The following is a 23,551-nucleotide window of genomic DNA, read 5'->3' as shown; positions in this document are numbered from 1 at the left end:
CCAGGTGCCCTGAGAGTCTTTAAATCTTTCTCTAGGTGATGTCAATGCGCAGTCAAGGTGAAGAGCCACCAAATCCAGATGGAGAGGTTTGTAACCAAGGGAAGGGTAACAACTTTTTAAGACAGGTATTATTAAATATACAGAATCAAATAAGAAGGAAACCGAGGACAGGTATAGAATGCAGAGGCACTCAAGGAACATATGGACCAAATGCAACCCGTCCACCCTGTCACACTCAAACCAAGTGTAAAAAGACATCTTTGGCATAAGTGGGGAAGTTAAAAAAAAAAAAAAAAAAAGGACCAGGGATTACAGGTACTCGGGAATCACCACTAATTTTTTGTTAGATGTGATAATGGCCTTGTAATTACATCAAAAATTTAAATTAAAGTTAACTCAAAAGATGGGGCACCTGGGTGGCTCAGCGGTTTAGCATCTGCCTTTGACTCAGGTAGTGATTCCGGAGTCCTGGGATCGAGGCCCGCATCAGGCTCCCTGCAGGGAGCTTGCTTCTCCCTCTGTCTGTGTCTCTGCCTCTCTCTGTGTGTCTCTCACGAATAAACAATTTTTTAAAAAATACTTTTAAAAGATTGGAAATGTACTAAATGTCACCAAACCAATCATGTACCTTAAGATGATTAAAATGGTGAATTTTAGGTTATGTGTATTTTACCTCGATTCAAAAACTTGCAAGGGGGCAGGTACAAAAAGAATGTGTGTAGGGATCCCTGGGTGGCTCAGCGGTTCAGCACCTGCCTTTGGCCCAGGGCATGATCCTGGAGACCTGGGATCGAGTCCTGCGTTGGGCTCCCGGCATGGAGCCTGCTTCTCCCTCTCTCTCTCTCTCTCTCTCTCTCTCTCTCTCTCTCGAATAAATAAATAAAACCTTAAAAAAAAAAAGAATGCGTGTTGACGGGGTGTCTTCCTCTTCCTTCTTGTTTTGGACACAGATGTGATGCTTGGAGCTGCTAATGGCCATCTTGCCACTGTGAGGCAGAGAAACAAGCAGATAAAAACCCAACAAGCTAAAGAAAAGAGAATAAAAAGACAGAACAATCCTGAAACCTTGATCACATTGTTAAGCTGACTACCAGCCTCAAGACGTTTTAACAATACATGTCCTTGAATTTCTTTTTTTTTAAGTAGGCTCCATCCCCAATATGAGGCTTAAACTCACAACCTTGAGGTCAAGAGTTGCGTGCTCTACTAGCTAAACCAGGCAAGCACCCCAATAGATGTCCTTGAAGTTAAAAAAAAAATAGATGGGAGGAACTGCCTGTCATGAGGCACTGCAGCAATGGAACCACTGAGGCGTAGGGCTGAGGGGAGAGGAGGGTGCAGTCTTTCCCCCAGAGGGAGAGAAACCAGGAAGGGAAGGGAGGCAAAGCAAGCAGGTCTCTGAATCAGAGGGAAGACCTCGTGAGGTACTGAGGGCAAAATCTCTCATTCTGCACTTGACCCTGGTGATGCCCAGCCTCTGCCTAGGGTTGCTTTGATCCCCCACCCCCATTTCCCTTGCTTCCTCCCTCCACGGAATCATCACCCTGAGACGTGAGGACAGTTGTCTGAGGACCCACCACTAGCAAGCAGTGAAGCTAGGACTGGTTGTTGTCTAAATGGAAGGGGCCCAGAAAAAGAATTTGAAGAGAGAAGAGATATACTTTCCCCTCTCCCGTATTTATTTGAAAAGTGTCATGTCAAGAATGAAACTGGACCATTCTCTTACACCAGACACAAAGATAAACTCAACATGGTTAAAAGATCTAAATGTGAGACAAGAATCCATCAAAATCCTAGAGGAGAACACAGGCAACACCCTTTTTGAACTTGGCCACAGCAACTTCTTGCAAGATACATCGATGAAGGCAAGAGAAACAAAAGCAAAAATGAACTGTTGGAACTTAATCAAAATAAAAAGCTTCTGCACAGCAAAGGAAACAACAAAACTAAAAGACAACCTACTTGTCTGGGATGGGATGGGATGGGATGGGATGGGATGGGATGGGATGGGATGGGATAAGATATTTGCAAATGACATGTCAGATAAAGGGCTAGTATCCAAGATTTATAAAGAACTTACCAAACTCAACACCCAAGAAACAAAAAATCCAATCATGAAATGGGCAGGAGACATGAACAGAAATTTCACCAAAGAAGACATACACGTGGACAACAAGTGCATGAGAAAATGCTCCGCATCACTGGCCATCGGGGAAATACAAATCAAAACCACAATGAGATACCACCTCACCCCAGTGAGAATGGGGAAAATTAACAAGACAGGAAACAACAAAGGTTGGAGAGGATGCGGAGAAAGGGGAGCCCTCTTACATGTTGGTGGGAATGTGAACTGGTGCAGCCACTCTGGAAAACTGTGTGGAGGTTCCTCAAAGAGTTAAAAATAGACCTGCCCTACGACCCAGCAATTGCACTGTTGGGGATTTACCCCAAAGATACAGATGTAGTGAAATGACAGGACACCTGCACCCCGATGTTTCTAGCAGCAATGTCCACAATAGCCAAACTGTGGAAGGAGCCTTGGTGTCCATGGACAGATGAATGGATACAGAAGATGTGGTCTGTGTATACAATGGGATATTACTCAGCCATCAGAAAGCACAAATACCCACAATTTGCATCAACGTGGGTGGAACTGGAGGGTGTTATGCTGAGTGAAGTAAGTCAGTCAGAGGACAATCATCATATGGTTTCACTCATACGGGAAATATAAGAAATAGTGAAAGGGATTATAAGGGAAGGGAAGGAAAATGAGTGGGAAAAATTAGAGAGGGTAACAAACCTGAGAGGCTCCTAACTCTGGGAAAGGAACAAGGAGTAGTGGGAGGGGTGGTGGGTGGGTGTTGGGGTGACTGGGTGACGAGCACTGGGGGTGCACTTGATGGGATGAGCACTGGGTGTTACGCTATACGTTGGCAAATAGAACTTAAATAAAAACAAATGTTAAAAAAAAGGAAAAATAGAAGTGTCGTATCACCACGCCAAAAATGGTGATTCACTCGGCTAGACTACTCCACGTCCACAGGTGACTCGGTGGGGAAGCCCTGGTGACTTGGGGCGACGGGGGCATCGCTCTCAAGCGGGCCACACGGTGTCGCTGTTGGACAAGAATTCACTGTGTCTCCCGGTTCAGCAGGTGAGGGGTCTTCTGCTGAATTTTTTTTCCTTGAAGGTGATTGTCCCAGTTAAGCAAAAATAGAGCCATGGCGCTTTCCCTTTTTCTTCCAGGCTTAAGGTAAAATTAAAATAAAAGGACGGGGGATCCCTGGGTGGCGCAGCGGTTTGGCCCCTGCCTTTGGCCCAGGGCGCGATCCTGGAGACCCGGGATCAAATCCCACGTCGGGCTCCCGGTGCATGGAGCCTGCTTCTCCCTCTGCCTGTGTCTCTGCCTCTCTCTCTATCTCTCTGTGACTACCATAAATAAATAAATAAATAAATAAATAAATAAATAAATAAATAAATAAATAAATAAATAAATAAATAAATAAATAAATAAAAATAAAAGGACGGAGGTAGAGGGACGCCTGGGTGGCTCAGCGGATGAGTGTTTGCCTTTGGCTCAGGGCCTGATCCCAGGGTCCCAGCTCCCTGCAGGGAGCCTGCTTCTCTCTCTGCCTCTGTGTGTGTGTGTGTCTCATGAATAATAAATAAAATCTTTTAAAATATAAATAAATAAGTAAATAAATAAGAAAGGACCCAGGTAGATATTTCTAGTGCTCACCAGTTGCTCAGGCTCACCTGCCCTTCCTGGATACAGGAAGACTGCAGCCCCCAGCCTGGTTCTGCAGGTGGGCGAGACCTGTTCTGGCCCAGGCGATGAGAGGTGACGTGCATCACTTCCTTGCTGACTCCTTTTTAAGAGCCAGTGCTTGGGACTCTCTGCTCTGCCCCAGCCAGGTGGACTGAGGATGCTGGGTCCAGGTACAGCAGTAGGAGTCTCCAAAGTCTAGATATGCAACTGCTCAATAAGGGAACCACTGGCACACGCCAGGTGTATTTGAATATAAATTTTTTTAAGATTTATTTGAGAGTGAGTGAGCACAGAGGGGGAGAGACAGAGGGAGAGAGTCCCAAGCAGACTCCGAGCTCAGCATGGAGCCTGACACAGGGCTCCAGCCCACAACCCGGAGACCACCACCTAAGCCTGAAACCAAGGGTGGGATGCTCAACTGATTGCACCCCCCAGGCACCCCTGAGTATAAGCTTAAATAAAGTAAAATAAAATATTCAGCTCCTGGGTGACACCACACTTCAAGTGTTCAATGACACCATGCAGCCAGTGGCCAGGGTCGGACAGAAAAAAGTCCATCATCACAGAAAATTCTGCTGGATAGACCTGCTCTGGACCACTGAACACAAGCACAGAGGATAGCTGCCCTGGAGAGGGCTTTGCACGTGTTGCATTCATTAAGATTTGGGTTTGGTTTTGGGTGCGTGCTTCCACCCAAGTATGACCCAGCCTCGCCTCACCCATCTGATGTCCTGCGTAAAGGACTTCAGAATTTTGTGTCATTTAAATTGTCGATTGGCAGCACAATGTGAAGCCAAATGGAGATCTGAGAGCTGCAGGTGGTGGCACTTCACAGACCCCAACATGAGCTGAGCAGGAAGGCAGGGTTAAGATCAGGCTCAGAAGTCTTCGTTGCCCACTTTCCTCTATGATCTGTCTCTACCTGGCTTAGAATTTGACCACCAAAGAATTATTAAGATTTCTAAGGAAATCATCATAGGACACCTGGGTGGCTCAGTCGGTTAAGCACCTGCCTTCAGCTCAGGTTCTGAACCTGGGGTCTTGGGATCAAGCCCCAGATCAGGTTCCCTGCTCAGCGAGGAGTCTGCTTCTCCATCTCCTTCTGCTTGCTGCTTCCCCTGGCTCGTGCTGTCAAAATAAATAAAATCTTAAAAAAAAAAAAAAAATTAGGGCAGCCCGGGTGGCTCAGCGGTTTAGCACTGCCTTCAGCCCAGGGCATGATCCTGGAGTCCCAGGATCAAGTCCCATATTGGGCTCCCTGCACGGAGCCTGCTTCTCCCTCTGTCTTGTGTCTCTGCCTGCCTCTTATAAATAAATAAAATCTTTTTTTTTTTAAACAAAAAAAACAAGGCCATTATGGGGGGCCCTAATCCAGTCTGACTGGTGTCATTTTAAGAGGATGAAATTTGGACACACAGGCCACCGGGATTGACGTGCAGAGACCACAGGAGGCCGCAGCAAGGACTGCCATCTACAAGCCAAGCAGAGGCCTCGGAAGAAACCAAACCTGCCTCACCTTGGCCTCAGGCTCCCAGTTTCTGTTGTTTGAACCACAAACTGGAATTTTATTATGGCCACTCTGACGAGCACCCAAGAACGTGGGGCCCCAGGAAGATGTATTACAACAAACCTGGGAGTCTGGGTCTCATTTAAATTATCATCACTGATGCTCGCCGCCTTATCCCTCATCTGCATGACCCCGGAGCTGCTATAAACTACTTCGTTGTCAGCAAGGTGCCCGGCACAGAGGTGCTCAGTACCTGGTGGCCCATTTCCTGGGCTGGGGGCTGGCGGGGTGGGGAGGGTGAGGCTGCGGGAGGAGGTTCCAGGGGTGAAAACAGACCCTCGCCGGATAGACACGTTCTGTTAAACTCATCCAATGTTTATTGAACGGTGAACCGTTGCCAATACTGCTGGATCCTGCAACTCACTCACGACTCACTCACTCAGATCCCTCTCCCGGCCACCCGAGAAGGAAGCCAGGAGCAGGACCACCCCGAAGGCCTAATGCCGGGGAGTAGCCAGGGGGCTGGGGGATGTGGGGACGTGGGGAAGGGTGGGGAGGGGAAGGAGCAAGGCAGGTGGGGTGCAGAGCTACACTCCCGGAGGCGTGCATGCGCGCACACACACAAACACACACACACACACAGAGGCAAAGACCAGGGGCATCAGTCTCTGCCCCCACGTGGCAGTCGCGGGGACATCAGGGAAAGACCAGGCGTCCACGAGACATTTCAGTTCTTCCCATCATGAAGCGTCTGCCACGAGGGGCTGGGCCAAGGTCACTGGGCTGTGGGGAGAAGAAGTGGGGAGAGCTCAGAGCTCAGCCTGCAGGGGGACGAGGCTGGCTGGGGATCCCACGATAAAGAGCAGACAGACAGATGATGGGCAAAATGCAGTCCCGGGGGAAACTGAGGCAGAGAGACACCAGGATGCCTGAGAGGGAGCAGCTGTAACCCCATGGTGACACTTGCTCTCCGGACAAGCCGTCAACTGAAATGGGTTTCTGTGATGCCCGTGTCAGCGCATGCCAGCTGCGAGCCCCACAAGGACCTCTTCACGGTCACACACCCCCCACCCCACCCCCGTGGAGGCCCCCAGCTCCTTTAAGCTAAGGGAATGTCCTGCTGGGTTAGCATCCTGGTTCACCACAGGCCCTGGGTGCTGAGCCTGTGCTGTTTAGGGTGAGGCCTTGGGCTGGGCGGTAGCAGCCCCTGACTTTGGAAGGACCCAAGGCCAAGGTGAACAGTGGACAGCGAGCTTCCCAGTGGTGATACCCTGTGCATGTTGTGGGGACAATTAAGTGTCCCGGCCGTGCCCCACTGCCTCCTCCCTTCACTGACTCGCACGGCTGTCCTGTGGCTGTGATAACCCACAGCCACGCGTATGACAGCTTTGCTGAATTCCGAGAGTCCTTCCGGCGAATCTCTGAACAGGACGGTGGTCTCGGGGACCCCAGAAAATGAGCTCCCAAAGCATGCAAACAAGAGCCACTTGCCCCTTCTCTCCTTTGTCTTACATAAATCCCATTTTTGCTTATGTGCGATGAAAGCATCGGTGGACGGACCTCTCTGGAAGCCAAGGCAACCAGGTGCTGATTTAAGGAACCGCCTTTGAGCTGCTGAGAGCTCCAAAGCCACAGCTGGTGTGTTTATGCAAAGGGACGTGCTCTATTTTGGGCTTTAAGAATGGAAATCGCCGCCCCCATCCTCACAGCCACAGCCCATAACTGATTCAGCTCAAACCACTTTAGAATTACATAATTCTCGACTTTCTCTTTTGTTAACTTGGGGAGACTCCCTTCATTTCAGACCACCACGGGGTGGGGGGAGGCAAGACACTACTTTTGTGCATATCGCATTAATTCAATCGGCACATTCAAGTTCATATTGGTGACCTTGCTCTCCTCTAGTCAAAGACTCTAAAGACCTTCGGTTTCCAGCATTTGAAAACCATTTTCTGGAGCCAAGTCTCCTGGGGACAGGAGCCTGGGTCCACAGTATACTGGGATGGAGCAGTGGGGGACAGACGGGAGACTCTGGCACCCGAGTACAGAGAGCAGGAGAGGCCTTCCAGGCTCTTAAGTGTCAGGAGCCAGAACTTGGTTCTGGTGTGGGCTAGCAACTGGTGCCCTGTTCTGGAACAGGTTGGGTTTGGGCTCATCCGGAACCCACTGGCTTGGAACCCACTGCTCCTTCCTCTCCCCACCTTTCCCCAGGAGGTACTGAGCAGCAGTTCCAAATCCAGAGAAAAATATGGAAATGGCTCCTTGTTCTAGAATATCACTGGGTTGGAAACCAGTCTCAGGTTCCATGTACATAAGGGCCTAGCTGGCAATCCCCATGCGTCAGAGAGGGGTCCCCCCTCACCTCTGCCTTCAGGGCACATTAGCCCTGAGCCAAGGCGGTTTTGATGGCGGCCACCAGCCTCAGAAACTTGCTCTCCGTGTCCACGTAGCCATCACCTCTCTGCAGGTGGGAAGACAATGGAAGGGCTGAGCCGAGACCGAGGTCCCAACTCCTAGCCAGCCTGAGGACAAGGCAAGATGGACAGACTGGACAGACAGACCTACCTTCTTGGAGTGAACCAACTTCCCCGCTACTGTCACTTCAAAGAAGCCGGTGGCCTGGGGAGTCCCCTCGCCACACTGGGGGGAGAGAGAGACATTGAGCGGCCGGCTTGGGGACACCCACACCTCCCCAGGAAATGGTGATCAGGGGGTGAAGGGTAGGGCCAACCCAGGTCACCCTGCTGCCACCCAGGGTTGAGGGACACACAAGGAGACTCATCTTTGGTTTTCTTCCCCCGCCCCAAGACTCACGATGTCCAGGCATCCGGGGAACTCATCCTCTAACTTCTTCTTGAGCTGAAGGTACTGAAAAGGAGGTTGTAGGGGTCACAAGAAGGTTAACAGGGGCTGTGCCCGGGCACCCTCCTCCCTCATCTTCCAGGGACACCTCTGGGGGGACCACTCTGCTTACCTTGGACTTGTAGCCTCAAGCGCCACTGGTGGGAGGGAGTCCAAGAGAACAAGAGAATAGGTCGCAGGGAGGAAGAGAAGGGGGGGGGCACACACACAGGGCACAAAGGAAAAGGGAAGGGGGCCCAGAAAGACCAAAGAGGAACCGAGATGACAAAACCAAACCAAGGACAGAGGAGAGGAAAGATAGAGAATGTTGGGGGGGGGGGGGGTACACAGGAGGTGGACACCCACATATAAGGAAAACCGACAGGGAGCAGGGGAGCCGAGAGGGGTTGGGGTGCACAGCAAGGGGGTGACAGGAGAGACCAAAAGTTTGAGATGCGGGAGGGAAGGAAACAGAACCGGGTTAGGAGGAGAACCTCAGGAACAGCATCTCTCCCCCACCACCACCACCACACACCCCAAGGAAGATCTTGGGGATAACCTTGACTCCTGGATCCCCAAGATCTTCCCACTCCTGAGGAGGGGATCCAAACCCTTCCCCAACCCCCACGGCTGGCTATTTCAGGACTGGAGTCTGCAGCACAGGCCTTGTGGGAGCCTCAAAATGTCACTCCACCCTCTGCTTTGCTGCGAGTGCGCGGGGACATTTCTCAGGCCGAGTGCGCGGGGACATTTCTCAGGCCATTTCTCAGGCCGAGACAGATCTGAGCCTTTCAAAGTCAACGGCTGCCCCAGGGAATCTGACTCAAGCTTCAGACCCGGCCCCACCCTCACCTATAAGGAAAATGGAGCTAAAATCCTCCTCCTACAAGCCTTTCTGGGAGGGGAAATATGCTGATCGTGCATTTCTTTTCTTTTTTTTTTTTTTTTTTTAATCAATAGTTTCCTAAGCGCCCACATGCAGGCCTGCCTATGCAAGTCCCCACAGTGCTAGGTGCCAGCAGGGGGACAGGGCAGTCAACGCGAAAGAAAATCCCCTGTCCACCCGGGCTTCTGCACGCCAGCGGGCAAGCTGGGTCAAGCATGCTTTAGTAGCACGACCCACGGCCCTCCGGCCCTCCGTCTGCGGTCCCTGAGGTCACCCCCTCCCCCTCTGCAGATGGGGAAACCTAGACCCGAAACTAAGGACGGGTGCTAACGATGGGCAACTGACTGTCTGCATTCCCTGCAAACCCACGCTGGAACATTCTCGAACCTTCTCCCGAGAGTCGCCGTCCCCGCCCTATGATTGTCCATGGTGCTGGGGGAGGGGAAGCCCAAGTGTGGGCAGAGGCTCCTCTCTCAGCACAAAACTGCCCCCCCGCCCCCCACTCTGCAAACGAGCCCCCGGAGTCGGAGGTCTCCAGAGGCAACACACACGTGTCTCGGTTCCACCTTCGAGAACGCGAGCTGTCCTGGCCACGGCCCGGGCAGGTGGGCCAACGCCCTTCCTTCTCGCGCCCCCCGCCACCGCCCGCAGGGGACCCCCCTCTCTCCGGGAGGGGGTCCCCGAGGGTCCAGCCGCCAGTGCCCAGCACCGCGGGGCCGGGATGGGGCCCGCGCGGGGGTGGCGGAGGGGCCCCCGGCCGCCGCGCTTACCAGTAGACGACTCGGACGGCGAGGGCCATGGCTGGGGACCGCAGCGCGGGCGGGGGCGGACGGCGACCCACCTGCGGCGCGGCCAGCGAGCTCCGCCGCCCCGGCCGCCGCCCCGAGGGGGTTACCCCGCGTTCCACGGCGCGAACCAACGCGCGGGGGGAGGCGCAGAGGGCGGCGGCGGCGCGCGCCCACGCGGGCGGCTCCGGGACCCTGCGGCCCCAGCCTGGGCCCCCACGCGGGCCCCTCCCCTCCCGCCCGGGGGCTGGACGTCCCGATGGGAGCCCCCGGGGGAGCCTCTCCGCGCGCCCCCTCCCGGCCCCCCCCGGGCCCGAATGGTATGGCCCCGCAGGGCGGGGAGAACGCGGCGGGAGGGGAGGGCGGTGGTTTTCCAGCGGGGGCGGGGGGCGGGGAGCGCGGACCCGTTTCCGACCCGGAGAGGGTGAGAGGCCGAGGCCTCAGCACTGGGGGTGCGCAGGGCGAACCCACACGCCGCCGGGGAGCCCAGGGTTCCAGCAAACTGCAGGCAGCCGCTGCCTTATTCAGGCCTGGCAGCTGGACCCCTGGGGGGGGGCCTCCGTGCTCTCCAGCCTGCCCCAAGGCGGGGGCTTCCGGAAAGTGCTGGAGGGGCGCTCAGTGGTGGAGCGGCTGCCTTTGGCTCACGTCCTGACCCCGGGGTCCTGGGATCGAGTCCCGCATCCGGCTCCCCGCAGGGAGCTTGCTTCTCCCTCTGCCTGGGTCTCTGCCTCTCTGTGTGTGTGACTATCATAAATAAATTTAAAATTTTTAAATAAATAATAAATAAATAAATAAATAAATAATAAATAAATAAATAAATAAATAAATAAATAAATAAATAAATAAAATCTTTTAAAAAAAAAGTGCTGGAAGCTGGCAGCTCGTTAAGGGATTAGGGCATGGGCTCTTCTCTGAGCCTCAGTTTCTCTGTCTGGAAGATGGGCATAGGCATTCATTTAACAAATATGGACTGCGGACCTACCTGCAGTCAGGGACAAAAGAGGTAGATGAAATCCCTGCCCTGATGGGACTGACTGAGCCTGGGGGCTGGAGGCGATAAGGGAGTTGATGTGCAAGTTAAGTTGGCAAGAGCTGAGTCCCGGGCGCTGGAGATGGCTCAGTAAAAACCAACTCTGCCCAAGATCTTCCTGCCACAGCTTCTGTCTCCGCCTCCTGGTCTCTGTCCTCACCTGCTATAACCCTGTCTCAGGGCAGATGGCAGACAAGGTTCAAGTTACACACCACCTCTGTTGGTCGCGTGACTTTCTGATCCCCGTGGTCTTGGAAGGATTTAATGAGCCTGGGACCTAGAGGACTCCACACAGGGCTGGGTGCAATCAATGTCCCATGAAGAGACGTCTTCCAGAACAATGCCCCAAATCTCCAAAACAATGTGCCCCTTGTCTGGTCCCATCCTTCCCTTGTCTCAGTGCCGTAGCCACACAGAACCACTGCAGTCCCATCTCCGTCCTCACCCACTTTCTTGCCTCTGGGCCTTGGCACGTGCTGTTTCTACCCTCTGCTGCCGCCTCACTCCTGCTCGGCCTCCAGGATTGAGCTCCAACATATTGTCACCAGCTAGACCCCAAGACCTGCTGTTTACTGCTGGTACCCCTCGACCTTTGTCCCACATTTTTTTTTCTTAAGCCCTTCTTCCTCTTCTTAGCTTGTCTCTCAATTCAAGCAAATGGAAAGCAAAACCACCATTGCAACTGCCCGGACAAGACCTCTTGGGCAGGCCCAGACCACCCAGACCAGTTTGAACTTAACCCCTGACTCGCACCTGAGCAGATGGGCCATGGGGTGATCTCTAGAATGACAACTACCTTTATCTCATTGTAATATTAAAATCTCCACCCAAGGGTGAGCACAAGCCTCATTTACATAAAATACGATGTGTGCACAGGCACGTTGCCTTAAGGCGCATGCGTGACCTTATGCCTGCCTCTTCATATGATGACAAGGCTTCCCTATCCAAATATTCATCCTAACCCTAAATTAAAGAAACCCATCCACCCTTGCTCGGGGAGCCACTTTTGGAAGCTATTCCCGGCGATCTCCTTATTTGCTGCAAGTAAACTTTTCCTTGTGCTGACGGCTCAACCTGGTGCCGTTCCTGACTCAGCAAGGAGCAAACCCACGCTGGCTCAGTTACAATATTATAAGAAAAATGTTGTGCTTCCATAGAACACTATGGCTTTTGCATAGTACAGCTATATTTGTTTGTCATCACAAAGTGCCATAAACTGTGGCTTAAACCACAGAGATGTATTAGCTCCCAGTTCTAGAGGTCAGATGTTGGGAAATCTAGGGCGCCTGGCCAGCTCAGTTAGGGGAGCATGCAACTCTTGATCTCAGGGTAGTGAGTTTGAGCCCAGTGCCGGATGTAGAGTTGACTTAAAAATAAAATCTTAAAAAGAAGAAGAAGGAGAAGAAGAAAAGAAGAAGAAGAAGAAGAAGAAGAAGAAGAAGAAGAAGAAGAAGAAGAAGAAGAAGAAGAAGAAGAAGTAGTTGGGGGCACCTGGGTGGCTCAGTGGTTGAGCATCTGCCTTTGGCTCAGCTCGTGATCTCAGGGTCTAGGGATCAAGTCCTGCATCAGGCTCCCTGCAGGGAGCCTGCTTCTCCCTCTGCCTATGTCTCTGCCTCTGTGTGTGTGTGTGTTTCTCATGAATAAATAAAATCTTAAAAAAAAAAGATCCAAGTGTCCAGAGATCCAAGTGTCAGTAAAGGTGGTTTCCTCTGAGGGCTGCGAGAAAGAATCCACTCCATGCTTTTCTCCTAGCTTCTGTGTCTTGGTGCTTACCAAATTTCCTCATTTTATAAGGACGTAAGTCATGTTCAATTAGGGGCACACCCTTCTCCATTATGACCTCATCTTAACCTCTTAGATCTGCAATGAGCCTATTTCCAACGAAGATCACATTCTGAGATCTCTGGGAGTTAGGACCTCAAGATATATGAATTTGGGGCAGGACAGCATTCAACCCATGATAAATCATTCAGCACTCTGGGCTCTGCTTTATAATCCTATAAATTGCAGAGAAATGAGAGCAATGCGCAATAATTCTCGGCAGATGCGCACATAAATTCTGTCTGTGGAGAGACAACTCTCCCTCTCTCCCCTACTTTGAGCTGCAATAACAAAATACCACGGACTGGGTGGCTTATGGACAACAAACGTGTGGCGGGGGGAGGACACAAATATTCAGGCCACAGCACCTCCCCAAATGTCCTGCCTCCTTGTGAACCTTTGCTTCAGTATTCCCAATCTGTAAAAATGTCTGTTCTTTGATCCTCCTCTGAACAGGTGAAGTCCAGTCCCTAACATATGTTCACTTTCAGATCTGTATGAGTCCTGATGTTCCCTTCCCCACCCCCAAAACTATCTTGTAACAATATTGTCCTCAAGAAAGATCTCCTGAGCCCCTCAGGCTGGGTCAGGGTCCCCTCAGGGTTCTCCCATCTCAGCCGCCACCACTCTGGTTGTCACAGGTCTGGTGACCCCACTGGCTTTCCCAGCACGCCCAGCAAGTGGCCAGGCACAGCACAGAGGCTCTGAGAGTGTTTTGTTGGCCGGGCTTTGGGCTGAGACTTTGCCAGGAGCTTCAGAGAAAAGGAGCAGCACCCCCTCTTCTACCCTGAGAACAAAGGGGTCTCTGTTGTCCAGTAGGGGGAGGCTGGAAGAATCAGTAATGATTTTGGGGCTGGGACTCTCTTTTTCTCTCTCTCCCTCTCTCATACACACACACACACACAGACCAGTGGTAACACACAAGGACTCACCCCCACCTGGCTATACGATTGCACAGCCAGGCAAAGCACAACCCAACCAGAAACACAATAACACAACAGCCTACACCTCTAGTCAGCCACACAAGGACACCAAAGCACACCAGGACCCCGTATACAGCAGCAACAGCCCAGCCAGTGTCACAACAACACATCTCCAAACATCCAGGACACAAGGAGAGCCACCTTCACCTGGCCACGTGGTGGGACACACAGCTGCACTCCAGACACGCAATAGAGCGACACAACGCAGATCCAGCCAGGGGAGCGACAGCTCACCCCAAGATCCAGCTCACTGGGCCACACGATCACAGACAACGCACCTGTTGCAGGACGTGGCCACAGATGCTGACACACACACATATGATCATTGGTGCCCATTGGCGTGGCCCTCCCCACCCCCAGCAACACACAACTCCACCTGTCCCCAGAACATAAACAATGTCCCCATATGTATTATGGGAGGGGGTAGTGAGTGCTGGGAAGGAAAATAAAGCCAGGAAGTGTGGTTGGCTGGGCTGGGGCAGAGAATTTTGTAAACAGATCAAGGAAGGCAGCTATGGGATTCATAAGAGCAGCCACACCTTACAGAGGCAGGAGCTGTGAGGGTCCCATTTTACATATGGGCAGACTGAGGGCGCTCCCCCGAGGCCACACAGGCACAGAGCATGGTTGTGTCCCCAGCTGACGGGCTGCAGAGCCTACACTCTGAGCCTCCTTCCTGTGGGCAAGATGAGAAAGGTGGGGGCAGGCTGGGCAGGGCAGGGGGTGTCATTGTCAGGGGGTGTCACTGTCATTGAAAGAGGCCCAGACCTTTGAGGGACCCCCAGGACCCCCAGCCTCTGCCTTATGTCGGCCCCAGGGAAGATGCGGCTCGCCGTCTCCGCCATTCTTGGGACCTGCATGAGCGGAGGCTAACTTTTTACTTGGGTTGTCGATCTTCTAGGTTATTAGCTTGTGGGAGTTCTTTACATAGTGTAGCTATGAGTCCTTTGCTGGAGATACGTTTTGCAAACGCCTTCCCCGTCTGCGGCGTGCCTTCCTCATTTTGCAGCAGCGTCTTTTGCAGAGCAAATGATTTTAATTTTGAGGAAGCCCTATTTGTTGTTTTTTTTCTTTGATGACACGTTGTCCTTTTTTTTGGTGTCATATATAAGGTGTCTATGTCAAACCCAAAGCCTCTAAGATCATTTCCTCCTGAGTTTTCTTCTGGAAGTTTTTGTAGTGTTCGCTCTTTTCTTTTTATTTATTTATTTATATATCTTTTTTGGTGTTCGCTCTTTTAGATCTTGTGCTTTCTTGTCCTTACCTGGCTTCTTATCTTGTTCAAATCCATCTCTGCCACCAGGCCTCTGAGTGGCGTCGGGAGAGGAGAGAAACCTTACAAAGTTAACCTTCCAAGGGCCCCTGCTCTCACGAGCTTGGCCCTTGCCTTGCATCTGGGAAATTGGCCGATAAACACTTCCCTCCAGTGATAAAAAACTTCCCTAAATGATAAGGGGGTTCACTGCCTCAGCCCTTTGTACAAAACAGTATGGTTCATGCTGACACCTGCTGTCTTCAGGAAGTCTGGAATTGGGGTACAGGCTAGACAGATGGTGCCTACAGACCAGCCCTCCCCCCAGATCCTTGGGTCCTGGGTCTCAAATGGGCTTCCCGGGACAGAAGCATTGCCCCACGTTGCCACATGTTTACTGCCAGGAGGGAGCCAGCACGTGGATCCCTCCAGACCCCCCTGTGTCTTTTCCTCTTGTGGTCCACCATGTGTCCTTGCTATGTCACTATAATGAAGCAACTATAGGGGCGCCTGGGTGACTCAGTGGTTGGGCGTCTGCCTTTGGCTCAGATTATGATCCCAGGGTCCTGGGATTGAGTCCTCCATTGGGCTCCCTGCGTGGAGCCTGCTTCTTCCTCTGCCTGTGTCTCTGCCCGTCTCCCTCTGTGTCTCTCATGAATAAATAAATAAAATCTTAGAGGAGAGAAAGAAAAAGAAAGAAAGAAAAAAAAAAAGAAGAAAGGAAGGAAGGAAGGAAGGATGGAAGGAAAGAAAGGGCAGCTCCAGGCCAGGCATAAACCCTGGCGTTCTCCTTCTCCTTGCACGTCAGCCACTTATGGAGGATTTCGTTTCAAAACCTACCCCAGGCGCACCCACCTCTCCCCGCCTCCACCGGGAAGCCCAGGGGTTCTCCTGTCCCATCCTCATCTCCAGTCCCCTGCAGCCTGTCCCCCTCAAGGCCACCAGGGGGCACCAGGCCCACGTCTGGCAGCTCCCACCCCTCTTCTGCTCAGAACGTCAGTGGCTCCAGCATTTCCCCATCTCAGCAGATCTCACCCGGGATCACTGGGGCCACATGTTCCGAACCCCTCCCTCATCTCTCACCTCTTCCTCACAGAGTTTTTGGCTTGTTCTTTTTTTGTTTTGTTTTGTTTTGTTTTTAAACTGAGAGATAACTCACATACCAAAATGCATCATTTTAGAGTGTACAGTTCAGTGGCTTTTAGCATCCTTCACAGAACTTCTTTCTAGTTTTAATTTATTTTTTATTTTGTTTAAGATTTTATTTATTCATGAGAGACACACACAGAGAGAGAGAGAGAGAGAGAGAGAGAGAGAGAGAGGCAGAGACACAGGCAGAGGGAGAAGCAGGCCCATTGCAGGGAGCCCAATGTGGGACTCGATCCCAGGACTCCAGGATCAGGCCCTGGGCGGAAGGCAGGCACCAAACCGCTGAGCCACCCAGGGATCCCCTCTTCCTAGTTTTTAAAATGATCCTTAAATCTAGGGGCGCCTGGGTGGCTCAGTCAGTTGAGCATCTAACTCTTGGTTTCGGCTCAGGTCATGATCTCAGGGCTGTGAGATCGAGCCCCCGTCAGGCTCTGTGCTCATTCCAGAGTCTGCTTGGATTCTCTCTCTCCCTCTCTCTCTCTGCCCCTCCCCTGCTTGTGCTCTCTCTCTCTCTCATAAATGAATAAATCTTTTTAAAAAATGAAAAAACAAAAAATAAAATGACCCCAAGTCATTGTTCCTTATAGGAAATGATGGTGATAAGGGATGGGAGGTGTGTGTGTGTCTGTTTTAATTGTGGTAAAATACACAAAATCTAAAATTTACCATGAGAGGCGTTTTGTGTGGTCACAATGTTGTGCAAGCAGCACCTCTAGTTCCAAGACATGCACATCAGCCCAAAGGGAAGCCTGGACCCACTAAGTGATCATGTCTTGCCCCCCACCAGCCCCTGGCTACCGCCAGTGTGCTTCTGTCTCTATGGATCTGCGTGTTTTGCACATTTGGTGTAAACAGATCCTATAGTATGTGACCTTTCGTGTCTGACTTAGTGTAATGTTTCCGAGGTTCATCTCTGAGAGATTTTGCATGTACTGTTCCCTCCACCTGAACACTTTTCCTTCTGATAGCCACAGAGCTTGCTCCCCACCTCCTTCACAGCTTTGCTCAAATGTCACTTCTTCCCTGACGCTATTTAAAATTGTAAGCCATGGGATGCCTGGGTGGCTCAGCGGTTGTGTCTGCCTTTGGCTCAGGGTATGACCCTGGGATTCAGGATCGAGTCCTGCATCAGGATCCCCCCACGAGGAGCCTGCTTCTCCCTCCATCTGTGCCTCTGCCTCTCTCTATGTGTCTCTCATGAATAAATAGATAAATCTTTTTAAAAAATTGTAAGCCCTCCCCAGCCTTCTGTATTCCCTCTTCCCCCTGGCACTTATACCCTGAGCGGTCTGCATATCTTTTGGGGTTTTTTTTAGATTTATTTATTTATTTGAGAGGGGGAGAGGAGGGGCAGAGGGGGAGGGAGAGAGAGAATCTCAAGCAGATTCCATGCTGAGTGCAGAGCCCAATGACGCAGGACTCGACCTCATGACCCTGAGATCATGACCTGAGCTGAAGTCAAGAGTCCCATGCTTAACCAACTGAGCCACCCAGGTGCCCCATCTTACGATTTTTTGAGCCATCAGCTGCCTCCCCTGCTAGAATGTGTGCTCCATGGTTTTCTGCTGTGTCCTCCTCCCTGGTCTGTGCCCACCATGTAAAGCGGTGAATGGTGTACAGCAGGCGCTCAGTAAATACTTGCCAGATAAATGCATCTTTAAGAAAGCCTTTTTATGGGGTCCCTGGGTGGCTCAGCGGTTTAGCCCCTGCCTTTGGCCCAGGGCGTGATCCTGGAGTCCCAGGATTGAGTCCCACATCAGGCTCCCTGCATGGGGTCTGCTTCTCCCTCTGCCTGTGTCTCTTCCTCTCTTTCTCTCTCTCTCTGTCTCTCATGAATAAATAAATAAAATCTTTTTTAAAAAAGTCTTTTTAGGGGCGCCTGGGTGGCGCATTCGGTTAAGCATCCAGCTCTTGGTTCCAGCTCAGGTCAGGATCTCAGAATCCTGGGATCATCGGGCTTTGTGTTCAGCATGGAGTCGGCTTGAGATTCTCTCCCTCTGTCCCTCCCATTCATGCTCTCTCGCTCTCTCAAATAAATAAATCTTTTTTTCAAAAAGCCTTTTTAGTAAGCTTATTGTTGGGTTGCTACTGTCAACAGCTACAATTGTGAGCATCGCCAATTTTCGCAAAACTCATCATTTATATCATTTATGTCACAGACATTCAAAACAATCTCATTGTATAAAAACTACAAGCAAGACAGGAAAGCGAACTAAGGCCTTTGTTAGCACCAGGAGGGTCCTTATCTTCCTCTCTCTGGGATAATTTTTATCTTTTTCAAGGCAAGTACCAGGCACTCAGAATTCAGGCAAATTGTGGGGTGTGTGTGTGCATGGGGTGGGGGTGAGGGTTGTTCACTTCCTTGCAGACTTTGGCTGATAAGAAGCAGATCTGCATCCTTAAAGGGGAAAGGCATATTTCAGAGTTTAAACGTTTTGAAGTAGGGTTTAGGGGCGCCTGGGTGGCTCAGTAGGTTAAGCATTTGCCTTCGGCTCAGGTCGTGATCTCAGGGTCCCGGGATGGAGACCCCGCATCGGGCTCCCAAGGGGGATTCTGTTTCTCTCCCTCTCCCCCACCCCTTCCCACTTGTGCTCTCCGCTCTCTCAAATAAATAAATAAAATCTTAAAAATAAATATAAATAAATAAAAAAATAGGGCTTATAGGCTATTTTTCCACTGGGGACGGGTTTGTCCAGAGCCCCTCGAAGGTCCTTTCAGGCCTCTTCGCGGGCTGCCTGCAGGGCCACCAACATGGGTGCAGGCTCGAGGAGCCAGGTATCTGGTGTGACCTATTCTGGTGAGTATGGTACTCGAAGGAGTTAGGGCAAGTATTTAGGTATGGGCCGCACCAAGGACTATGTGTATATCTGTCCCTGGGAGGCCTACGAACATCCAGGAGTCACCTCCTTAGTGAGGCCTTCCCTGATAATCCTTTTTTAACATAGTGAAATGCATCTTTTCTAAATTTACTTTTTTTCACACAGTAAAGTATGCAAATCTTTTTTTTTTTCACTTTTTTTAAAACAATAAAGTAAGCTCTATACCCAACATGGGGCTTGAACTCACAACCCTGAGATCAAGAGTCAGACTCTCTACCGACTAAGCCAGCCAGGCACCCCAAGTGTGCAAATCTAAGTGTATAGCTTGGTGAATTTTTCTTTCTTTTTATATATATTTTTAAAGATTTTTATTTATTTGAGAGAAAGAAAGGAAGGGAGAGAAAGAAACAGATTCCCCACTGAGCAGAGAGCATGTCTCTGGGCTCGATCCCAGGACTCTGGGATCTTGACCTGAGCCAAAGTCAGACACTTAACCAAGTGACCCTCCCAGGTGCCCCTTGGTGAATTTTTCACACCCGTAACACTATTGAATAAGCTCGCGGATCAAGATAAAGATCATTTCTATTTTCCAAGAAATTCCATTTTGTGTGTTCCCTGTAAGCTGCTCCACAAGCGTCACCACCACCCTGATCCACATCACTGCACATTGGTCTGGCCTGTTCTGGAGCTTCATGCAAATGGAATCGGGGACACCTGGGTGGTTCCATGGTTGAGCTTCTGCCTTTGGCTCAGATCGTGGTCCCGGGGTCCTGGGATCGAGTGTCGCATCAGGATCCCTGCAGGGAGCCTGCTTCTCCCTCTGCCTGTGTCTCTGCCTCTCTCTGTGTCTCTCATGAATAAATAAATAAAATCTTTTTAAAAAGGTAACTGGAATCAGACAATATGCACTCCTTATATCTGGACGCATGGATAAGTGGATGCACAGATGACGCGCCAATGGTTGCATAAGTGGATGGGGTGGTTGGATTAATGGGTGGATAGATAGACCCATCATGGATGAAGGGAGAGACCTGACACCCCCACGCCCACTCCTAGGGGCTCTGGGTCAGGTCTTAGCCTGGCAATGGGGGAAGGCACAGGACAGGGGAACCGGGTGGATAGTCAGGCGTGAGGCTTGACACTGCTTGCCCACAGCAAAGTGACAAGGACCCGCAGAGCAACTGTCTCGGAGCCTTCTGGCCTTACCTAACTCAGCGTGGCCTACACACACCTCTCAGGGGCAGGGATCCCAGTCCGTCCTCTCCTCCCGCGGACCTTCACCCTTTAACCCCTCCTGCCGCCCCCTCCAGGTCTGGGACCCTGCTCATCTCCACCCCCCTTTCCACCAGGGCAAGGTCCTGGTCCAGGCCCAGGTGGGGGCTTGTAGCCAGTGCGGACGTATGAACTGAGTCTCACCCACTGACCCGGACCTTCCAGCCCCAGCCGCACCCGCTGACCTGCAGAAGCCCCTCCGGGTGGACCTACAGAGACTTCTCGAATATGCTCACGTCCATTCAGAAGGCAGCAGCTTCCTCCTCCCCGGGTGCAGCTTTTACCCTGCTTGCTGCAGTGTGGCCCCTGGCGGGGTTCCTGAGTGGGGGTGACCGGGGTGTTAGGGGTGCCCGGAACCTCCTCCCACGGCTGGTCCCGGGCGCGGGCTCTGGGCGCCCCCTGGCGGCCGCTCTCTCCCTCCGGCCGCAGCTCCACTCGCTTCCCCTTGAACTTGGGGGGCGCTGGTCCCGTCCCAGTCGCTCAGACAGGAGGATGTCACCGTTCACGCAGGAGCACGGTGTCGCCACGAGACCAGGGGTGTCCCCTGACCCCCACCCTGCCCTGGATGGCCGGGGCAGTTCTCAGCAATCCGCCAGGGATGCCCGGCCAGCCCTCCTCCCTCCTGGGGGTACTTCCAGCCTTGGGGGGGGGGGAGGGTCCGAAGCCCTGGCGGCTTGGGCTGAGTCCCCTCTGCTCGCACCCCCTTCCTCTGCTCTTTCCCTTCTCTCCTCCTTTCCTCTACACTCAGCTCCTAGAGCCCACGGCCACTGCCTCTAATGCCACCCGCACCCACAAGCTGACCGCCCCGGCGCTCCAACCCGGGTCCAGCCCTTTCGGCCACTTCGCTGTTTACAAGCCTGACGGGAAGCTCAGGCTTCACGGGGCCAAAGTCCGATTTCTCTGCCCGCCCCCCAGCCCAAGCCCAGTCTCCATCCAGGTGTCCCCCGACTCCTCCGCTGGTCTTTTATCTCCCCTCTCCTGTAGTCTCTGTCTCCCTCTCCATCCCCCCACCAGCCAGGGAGGTGTTAGGGCTTTACTTTCTGGAATCTTCCCCAAACCATCCGCGTGCCATCTCAGCACAGGGCACCTCCATCCATCCAAACGGTCTCCCTCTGGCCTCACCCCAACACGAAGCCTCTTACTCAGTCAGTGCATTCCGCCTTCAGGGATCCCTGGGTGTCGCGGCGGTTTGGCGCCTGCCTTTGGCCCAGGGCGCGATCCTGGAGACCCGGGATCGAATCCCACATCAGGCTCCCGGTGCATGGAGCCTGCTTCTCCCTCCGCCTGTGTCTCTGCCTCTCTCTCTCTCTCTCTCTCTGTGACTATCATAAATAAATAAAAATTAAAAAAAAAAAAAAAAACTATCAAGCTTCTGGCGGCTTCCACCTCCATCGATTCCACACTGGCCCAGCAGCAGCAATATCTCCTGCCTGGACTACTGCAGTTGCTTAGTCATTGGGTTCCCCACTTCATCTCTGGCCCCCTACAATCTGTTCCCCACCCATGGTCAGAGGGACTCTTTCCTCACGTGGCCCCGATGGCCCTGCACTATCTGGGCCCAGGGTGCATCATGGGCTCCAACTTCCACACTCCCTCCTCAATCCACTTGGTTCCAGGCAGCCAGGTCTCCCTTGCCCTTCCTGAAGTTCCTAACCCCAGGGCCTTTGCACTAGCTGTTCTGGCCACCTGGTAAGTTTTCATTGTGATATCCACATGGCTGCCCCCCATTCTGTTTTATTTCAGTCTCTGCTCAAATGTCAGCTACCAGGAGAGGACTCAGTATTTTGGCGTAGTACCTAGGTGGCTGAATGGGGCTGGGGACAAATGGAATGGTTGTTTCAAAGGGACAGTGGACAGGACTTGGGTTGGAATCTCAAATCTGGGCAAGTCATTCCCTTTTTCTATGCTTCAGATTCTTCAGCTGTAAAAAAAAGGGGGGGGGGGTGTCACAATATCCAGACACAAGGACTTGGGACAGAAATAGCTTTGTATAGGGGCACCTGGGTGGCTCAGTGGTTGAGCTCAGGTCGTGATCCCAGGTTTCTGGGATCGAGTCCCACATCAGGTTCCCTGCAGGGAGCCTGCTTCTCCCTCTGCCTGTGTCTCTGCCTCTCTGTGTGTGTCTCTCATGAATAAATAAATAAAAAAAAGAAAGAAAGAGCTTTGTACAGATGAAACAAGTATTAATTTTTTAAAATGGCATTATTGCCATTAAAGGAAAGGGAGGAATCCATGATGATGCCAGGTTCTGGCCTGGGGGACTCCTGAGTCTCCTTCCAAGTTTGGATCACAGGACTTTCCATCATTAGTCAGCATCCCCCCCACAGCACCCCCCAGCCCAGCCCCCAGGAATATATTAGAAAAGGAAGGGCACCGACGGGTAGAGGCAGCCTTAGCTGTCTGTCTGTCCGTCTGTGTTCCTGCCTCATTCACGGAAGCCTGGGCTCTCCAAGGGAATGGAGAAAATCCTGGCTGGACCCACTCTCAGCAAGTCTGTGTGGCCTCAAGTAACCGGCTTGAGCTCTCTGGGCCACCATCTCCTTTGCTGGCAGATGAACACAACAAAAATGTCAACTTCTCAGCGTTTACTCTCACACAGACCTTAGAAAGCTCTTGGTATTTTAAAAACGATTTCCCCTGAGTCCGGGAGCAGTGCATGACCGTGGGGCAGGGGTCAGAGCCTGGAGAGAAGCCACACCAGGTTTGAAACAGGAAGGGGTTTTGTAGGGGGATGGGGGGGTTGCTGACAACACCCGGGGAGGCAGAGCGGCGGCCTTAGGGAGTGACCCCAGGACCGCAGCTTGGAACCCCCAGGCCGCTGCCAGGACCGCGGGGTGCAAGAGCGCCCAGCCCTGGCCCTGACCTGGGGTCCCTTGTGCCACCCAGGGCTCTGAAGGGAGCCCACCTGCTGGAACCCGCCCGGTGTAAGGAACACGCAAGGAGATGGAGGTGGTGGAGACATGCGACGGGAGGACGACAGGAATCCGCTGGATTGGGGCACAGGGGGCGCAGCTCTGCACACCTTCCTCTGCGCATGCGCTTCCAGACATTTACAAACTGGTCAAGGTCCTGCGGTGCCCTTGGCCGTGTAACAGCTCCCTGGGAGCGGCCTGAGGGTTTCCCAGGATCACTGAGCGCTCGGCCGAGGGCTGACTCTACAAACGGCGGTGAACGGCCCCAAGTGTAGACATCCCGCCTGTGAAAACCCGGGGCCTCCTGTTGGCTATGCGGACTGGTTGTTTTTAATTTTCCAAATAGCGTGACAGCGGACGCCTTCGATGCACCGAGGAATCTCTGTCCACTTTTTAAAGATTTTATTTATTCATTCATGAGACTGAGAGGCAGAGACACAGAGGGAGAAGCAGGCTCCCCGCGGGGACCCCGATGCGGAACTCGATCCCAGGACGCCGGGATCACACCCGGACCTGAAGGCACTC

General features: G+C 52.2%; 1 protein-coding gene across 2 annotated transcripts; it reads right to left on the bottom strand.

Moving 5' to 3' along the window:
• Window positions 1–5,630: 5,630 nt before the first annotated feature.
• SELENOW (selenoprotein W) lies at window positions 5,631–9,982 on the bottom strand. 2 transcript variants are annotated; one of them, XR_003237307.2, is made up of 6 exons: window positions 9,774–9,930; window positions 8,251–8,275; window positions 8,091–8,144; window positions 7,842–7,916; window positions 7,639–7,763; window positions 5,631–6,059 (listed from the first exon to the last, which is right to left on the bottom strand). XR_003237307.2 is itself a non-coding variant. In XM_026013922.2 (6 exons), exons 1-5 carry the CDS (start codon window positions 9,800–9,802, stop codon window positions 7,657–7,659), a joined length of 264 nt encoding a protein of 87 aa, XP_025869707.1. In that variant the 5' UTR covers window positions 9,803–9,982; the 3' UTR covers window positions 5,631–6,059; window positions 7,639–7,656. The 2 variants fall into 2 exon arrangements, 1 of the variants encoding a protein (XP_025869707.1); XM_026013922.2 differs by having other exon boundaries at window positions 7,639–7,737; window positions 9,774–9,982.
• Between the last annotated feature and the right edge of the window lie 13,569 nt (window positions 9,983–23,551).

The sequence above is a fragment of the Vulpes vulpes genome, chromosome 1 (assembly GCF_048418805.1).
Source record: "Vulpes vulpes isolate BD-2025 chromosome 1, VulVul3, whole genome shotgun sequence".
Lineage (NCBI taxonomy): Eukaryota > Metazoa > Chordata > Mammalia > Carnivora > Canidae > Vulpes > Vulpes vulpes.
Note: the sequence above shows the minus strand (reverse complement) of the source record. Positions and strands in the feature narration are given on the sequence as shown.